Source organism: Trifolium pratense, linkage group LG5, assembly GCF_020283565.1.
Source record: "Trifolium pratense cultivar HEN17-A07 linkage group LG5, ARS_RC_1.1, whole genome shotgun sequence".
NCBI lineage: Eukaryota > Viridiplantae > Streptophyta > Magnoliopsida > Fabales > Fabaceae > Trifolium > Trifolium pratense.
Window position 1 is genome coordinate 45,294,040 of NC_060063.1, and position 7,654 is coordinate 45,301,693.

Genomic DNA, 7,654 nt, shown 5'->3' on the forward strand with positions numbered 1-7,654 from the left:
AACATTTATTGATTTTGACTAAAAATAATTATTCTCTTAATAGGCTATCCCTATAAGTTAGTAATTACTTGACCTATGTAGATATTCTATGACTTTTTAAAAATAAAAAAAACTCATTGGCAGAACCACTAACGACAGACTTATATATATTTGATTAAGTCTTCTATATTTTGGGTTAGTGGGAGTTTGTTGTAGCATTTTAGATGCATGGACCATTATTGGATTACAAATTCTTAATGTTATAATGTTAATCCATATTTACCATTCTATGTGAAATTTAAGGTTTAGCATGTATGATTTTGTTTGCCCTATCGGATTCAATTTCTGCACTGTTTAAATCTTATGTTTCTTATACTATTTTAAAGACAAGTTTTATTATTAATATTTGATATACTTCTATCACTACTCTTATGTTATATTTTAAAGACTAATTAAAGTAATCCAAGTGGGAGATTGTTGAATATTTTGGATTTACTTTAATTATTTATTTAAAATATAATTAAAAGTGTATAATATCAAATACAATTACTTGTCATGTTTAATATAAGGCTTAATGTGAACGGGCCGTGATGGGTTGGGCCGTTCTTTCTAGTCAGCCTATTGAGAGGTCCCTGCCTCCACTGATGAGTATATATATTCTAGCCATCCCATTAAGCTAGACACACAGAAAAACATAACACGCATAAGGACTCATCAGTGAGAGGTAGAAACACCGTCTCAACTCTCTTACTCTCTCAGATCCGCTGTCATTCCAGAGCCGTAGATCCGCTGTCATTCCAGGTACACTGATCTTCAACGTCCTACACTACGTTTGAATAAGTTTCATACTCTGTATTATATCTCAATCATTTGAGAGTAAAATACAATTTTGATCATTAAAATATGAAGTTTACGCTCAATTATTTAAGCCTACACTATGTTTTAACTTTTAAGGCATAAAAAATCTGTCGTCAAGTAAGTTCTCACGAGCAACATAAATTGAATCTACATGACGACAAACCTTTTATGACTAAAAACATTGACACAATATTTAACAGAGAAAAACTGATATTGAGATTTTTTTTATGATCATGAATATGAATTACACATAACCAACATTTGACCGAATATATATAATCTGAAAATGAATTTATCATACAAACATTAACCACAGAACCAGCAAGCACGATTTCGGAAGCAAGTGTGTTCTAACTCTTGGCTGGTCAAATGAAAACTTTTAAAAGTGGTTATTTTGTTTTTACAAAAAGTGATTATTTTTTTTTATGAAAAAACCTGCAACATAATTTCTTTTTTGGACGAATTGTTTCTTCTTCTTCTTCTTTTTCTTCGTGGGACTCAAAAATTGTGCGAGGAACTATTTCTTCTTCTTCTTTTTCTTCATCACTGGACTCAAAAATTGTGTAAGGAATTATATCTTCTTCTTCATCATCGGACTCAAAAATTGTGTGAGGAACTATATTTTCTTGATATATCCAGCGAAATCCACACTCTTTTATCGATACCTCATCATATAGAGTTTCACTTTGATCAATGAAGAATCTAAATGTAAGTTTTGGATTGTAACCACTGTTGTTCACATCCTTAATGGCTTTTATTTCATCCATTATCTGCTTGCAACTTACTGGATCATACCATAAAACTAAATGATCTGACATCATGTGAATTGATTTGTCAAGATTAGTCCAATATTGATGCTCTATGATTTTGACTCTCGTGAAACTTGTTATAGTAACACTATCGTCCACATAGCACTCACATCGAAAATATGCGCCATTTTCCACACGGCCTTGGGAAATAACCAAGTAGTAGGCAAAACCAAATAAATTAGAAGGAAGCTCAAGAGTGAAAGAAACTTGTGTAGAACGGTAATGGAACCAAAATTCTCTGCCAGGCATATCAGGTAAAAAATATTCATTGAATAAATACATGATTTCATATTGTGAACTTAGTCTTGCTCTAAGATCAATTCCACCAAGAGCATCTTTTAAAACTGCTCTGTATGAATGTAGATCCAATTGATTGCAGTTAAGGAGCATAGTAAAACCAGGATTTGTTTTTTCATGTGGTTCACCCATTGAACTCGACAGTTTCTCAAGAGATTCACAATTCCAGACAACTAAAGATTTAATGAAATGTGAAAATGCCGGAATAGATTGAAGCAGTTTACAATCGTAAACACCAAACTCAGCGAGTCGAGGAAGATACTTGATGGTTTCAGACAAGCTTCTAATGGCCAGACCAATTAGTGTTAAAGTCTCTAATGATGATAGTAAGAAGATATTGTCTGGGATTTCAAACAAGAGAGAAATATTGGTCAAGTTTAAGTGTGTTACAGTCATGAAGGCAGGACTAGAAAGTAATTTATGTAAGATGATGGAAGGGTCGACATTGTCACGATTCACTGAACTCATGAGGAAAATATTTTTAGCAAAGTTTTCAGGAAGATTCACAAGATATCCAATCATGGGAAAGATAAACAAATTAAGATTTTTTGTTTGCAATATTGATGATGGAAGTTCATTCCCACCAAACTTTGATAAAGCCAGAAACAAATTATCAACGGAAGAAAATGTGACAGAGAACTCTTGGAGATTGATGCAAGTGGTACTCGAAAGGCTCTTTTGTGACGTACATCCAGCCATGAATATTCTTGTAAGCTTTTGGAGAAGGAAAATTGATGAATCAACTTCATGCAAGCTATCACAATCACCAACTATTACTTCTTTTAGATTCGGGAAACCAGACACATTTGGACATTCTATCAGCTGTTTGGAGCGACTAAGGTCAAGTATCTCTAAATTTGGCAAATTCTGTAACAATATACAATTAGTTCAACACAAGCTAGTACATTTTCTTAAATCCTACAAAATTTACATTTCAGTTTAGTTTTCGGCAACAGTTAAAATTGGCCAATTAAGGTTAGATGTGACCATGAAGGGGAAATAAATTAAAACATCTGTAAAAGACCTATTACTAGATATTTCATGGATAGAGCCCATAAGTGTGAACTGTACAAGTTCATACTAACATTTTTTTTTTGATAATCAAGTTCATAATAACATTGATTGAATGAAGATTCAATGAAGGAAGGGGCTCCGATATATAGAGGACCTCACTGTTTAGCACAGAATCATAGAAATGATTGAACTCACAATTTCTTTGTCTATTTCTATTAAATTTACTATGCTTTTTGGAATACCTAGTATCAACTATATACTATTTATATGGATGTGTGTGTGTATTCAAAGGTCGGTATTTGCAATTGGCACTACTAAACAAAATTATTAGTGGGGTAAAATACCTAGTATCAACTATATACTATTAATGAGATGGCTAGAATATATACTCATCAGTGGAGGCAGGGACCTCTCAATAGGCTGACTAGAAAGAACGGCCCAACCCATCACGGCCCGTTCACATTAAGCCTTATATTAAACATGACAAGTAATTGTATTTGATATTATACACTTTTAATTATATTTTAAATAAATAATTAAAGTAGATCCAAAATATTCAACAGTAAGATGTTATTTATGAAAATTAAGAAATGTTAAGGAATTTTATTAAACAAAATTATAAATATAAAAACATGGACAATATATGCATACCAATACTCCGTTCCAAAGTTTTTGTACATGGCTTTCTCTCAAGGAAAGCTCCACAAGCATGTCAGGACGAAAGGTTGGAGGAAGAGATTTCCATGGATATCCATCCCACAAAACATATCTCAAATTTTCTGGCAATAAGTCGAGACCATGTGGAAGACTTACATATCCCTTTGGGTCATGAATAGCAAGTAACCGTAGATTTACCATCTTTTCAAATGCTTTTGGACTTAAATTTATATTTGTACATTGATTAGCAACTAAAAATATGGCTTCAACAATCTCAGTTCCCTGAAGAAGAAAAGAAACATTCCTTGTTAGTATTTTTGTAATAAATTGCATTTTATGTAGAGAACACACATGTTAGGAAGACAAGCTAAGTGATTGTATTATCGCTTACTCTATTATTTTTCAACACGCCACAAACCTCCTTGGGATCAAATAATCTACTGCGTTGTCCGGGATTTTTAAGACATTCTTCACGAACAATTTGTTTTCCCATTTCTTGTATTAAGTCATGCATTTGTATGCAATTTCTGAAGTCAAGTCTTATAAGAGCTTTGTCTAAAAGAAGTCTTATCCCTATATCTGCAAAAAAACCACACTCATTTAATGTTTTTGTTATCTTTTCCCTCTCATGTCCTTTGAAAAAGCATGCAATATCCAAAAATATATTTTTCTCTTTATCATCCAATTCATTATAACTCCATCTCAATATCCTATCAATTTCTGCATTAGGAATTTCCTCCAGTTTAGCTAGTGCACATTTCCATTCTATTTCACTTTTGCAACGAAGAAATGATCCTAATACTTTCAGTGCTAAAGGGTTGCCGTCAGCATAATCAACTGCTCTATGTGAGAGCTCCACGAATCCCTCCTTAGGTAAAGTTTTGCCAAAAGCATTCAAGCTAAAAAGTTGAAGAGAGTTTCTGGAGTTCATCTTCTTAACTTCATGAATTTTTTGAATTCCTCCACTTATCAGCACCTGCTTATCCCTTGTCGTCACAATGACTGTGCTACCAGCTCCTAGCCAACCACATCCCACTCCAATCAAGTTTTGTAGAAACTCTAAAGTATGTACATCATCTAATACAATAAAAGATTTCATGCGTTTGAGTCTTCTAATGATTATGGGTGGTATTACTTTAGAAGTGTCAATATGAAGATCTTCCCTTAGTAACTTGGAAAGAAGTTTGTTACATGTATAGTTGATTCCATGAATTTTTGCAATTTCATTCACATTGTCTAAGAAGCAACTGCCTTCATACTGAAAAGAGACTTTATGAAAAATAGCAGCAGCAAGTGTTGTCTTGCCTATGCCCCCCATGCCCCAAAGTCCAATTATTTGAACTTTTGATGAATCATTTTTTTCTATTAAAGGTTGAATGCTCCAATAGTTATCATCCAATATGAAATTACATGCAAGCTCACTTGTGTAGTTGTGGTTTAACTTTTGTAATACAACTTTAGTAATGTCTTCAATCAAGTCAGATTCGGTCCTAACATATGTAAAAAAAAGGATATAAAACAATTGATAGATATATATCATGTGAATGGAAACCTAAGGTAACACCAATTCATCATTTCAATCTTAAAATTACAATATTGTGAAAAAGTAACAAGTCAAATTGTATTGAAATAGAGTTGGTATAATCAGCTCTGTTATAAACGTCAAAAGATTTGCTTCGAGGTTTTTTTACTCTAATATTGATCACTGGCATGGAGACAATCCATTCCCGATAGTCATAAAGCCTACGGTATCATTTTCTATTAATTACTTTCTCGTGCAACATTAATTATTCCATATGTCCCGAAATAAAACACTTAGGGTTCGTTTGATTCGTAAAACAGCAAGTACTGGACAGGACAGTACAGGACAAAACAAGATAATACAAGACAGGACAAAACTGTATCGGAGAGAGATAGAACGATAATATTTTTATATTCGAAAATAAAATGAGTATTTTTGTATTTTTTATAGTTGTACTGTGGACAAAAAATTGTCCTGTGGTTCAGCGAGGGACAAAAATTCTTGTTTTTGTCTTGTCCCTTACTACCTAATTTGTTCAGTCTCATAACCAATTTCAAATCAAACAGGGTCCCTTAGCATTAATATTAGTGAGAGAATTTGACACCTGTCACAATTTAGCAAGGGACTGAATTTGAATTTTGTAACAAATTAGTGAGGAATTAAAATCCGTCACTAATTAGCAAGGGAATTTTGAAAATAAATGTTTTATCTTTGGTCAGTTGTTAGTGGCGATTTATTTAATTTGCCATGATTTATCTCCATTGCAATTTGTGATGAATTGTCAATTCCCTCACTAATATTTTGTGATGCTCAAATTAGATACGATTGCGTCGTTAAATCTGTCACTAAAAATTTGTGACGGAATTTTAACACATTAGTGACAAAATTCTTCCCCTCTCTAAACTTCATTTTTCTAGTAGTGATCATTTTAAAACAATTTATTTTTGTCTTTAAACTTCATTAAATATTTATTGTAGAGAAAAAAATTGAGATAAAATGAGATTATAAATAATGCAGCATATTATAGAAAAAATTTAAATAATGGTACCAAAACTTTGGTACTAACAAATATTTGTTTTTGGTTAATAAGAAGTTTCCACTCCCGTATTTAGAAATAACTAATCTCCGTCCGAAAATCTGTGGGAGACACAAAATAGATTCTCTCTTTCCGACCAATTTTTTTTCATATGTAAGATTTAAGAATTGAATTTTTAACCACTTCACTATTTAAATTTTAAAACACATTAAATACCTGTATGATGTAGAATCAAAACCCGATAAATTAGCAGCTTGAGAAAGAGCATTCTTCCAAATTTGCATCATCTTATCATCATTGTTCCCTTGCTTATTGTGTTTTGCCATCGCAGTGCCATAACTTCCGGTCTGCTTCCGAACATGTGAAGGGTCAATTTGATAGAACGCAGGAATAACAACTTGTCCATTTTTGTGGCACTCCATTATTTCAACGAGTTCATTCAAACACCATGTTGAAGACGCATAGTTTTCAGAGAACACAACAAGAAATAGAGTGGAACCTTTGATTGCTTCCACAAGTTCTGCCCAAACTTGGTTTCCTTTTTCAATCCTGTAGTCTATGTAAGTCTCCAAATAGCTTCGCTTTAAGGCAGCATGAAGATGGCTTGTGAAACCAGCTCGAGTGTCATCGCCTCTAAAGCTGATGAAAACATCATATTTTTTCAGATCAAAGGCATTAGAGGAAGTTGAAGAAGAAGCCATAGCCATACAAATCCAAGCTGCTCGCTCCTAAGGTAGCAGCCTCTTAAATAAAAACTTGGTCTCTTTATTAAGCCGTGTGGACTCTTTCTTTTTTTTTTTTTTTTTGGTTTTTCACCACCAGTTTAATCTGGTTCGGAGGTTAATTATGGTATCAAGTGGTTTCAGCCCCCTTCCGATCACAGTTGCGGGGATCGAATCGTGGTCCTCCCTATCTGTTCAGCGCCAATCACCACTGAATCAACTAACGATTGGTTGCCGTGGACTCTTTCTATATCTTAGTAACTTGTACACGGGGCAACCTCAACCTACCCTAACAACTTTTTCTGTGATAGCACTTCATTAGCAACTTTATGCATGTACATTTAGACACCCAAAAAAATATATTAGCAACTTTGTGCGTGGTTTGAGACAGCCAAAAATATATTTAAAAAGTCAAATAGTGCATAAATCGGCCGGTGTGTATATATGATGGCTGAATATTTTTCGAATGGTGATTAATTACCACCGCATCTATAGTGATCCAAAAGAAAAATTTTAAAAAGACTTTACATGGCTAGACTTCATCCACAAATTAATTAATTAATGTCTAATGTGTACAAATATTTTATTAACACAACTGACCCAATCACATACCAATTATATTACCTAATCAATTTATTTATTTATTTGATGCAAAAGTATTGACATCATCTAGCCGGCTGCAACATGTACAAAACTAGTTTTCAAAAGTCAAAGATGAGGAGTAAAAAGAATAAACTAATAAAGTGAGTTGGGATACATT

General features: G+C 33.1%; 1 protein-coding gene across 1 annotated transcript; it reads right to left on the reverse strand.

Moving 5' to 3' along the window:
• Nucleotides 1–1,081: 1,081 nt before the first annotated feature.
• LOC123884463 (TMV resistance protein N-like) lies at nt 1,082–7,307 on the reverse strand. The gene is made up of 4 exons (XM_045933557.1): nt 6,389–7,307; nt 4,006–5,104; nt 3,609–3,896; nt 1,082–2,810 (listed from the first exon to the last, which is right to left on the reverse strand). Exons 1-4 carry the CDS (start codon nt 6,877–6,879, stop codon nt 1,251–1,253), a joined length of 3,438 nt encoding a protein of 1,145 aa, XP_045789513.1. The 5' UTR covers nt 6,880–7,307; the 3' UTR covers nt 1,082–1,250.
• Between the last annotated feature and the right edge of the window lie 347 nt (nt 7,308–7,654).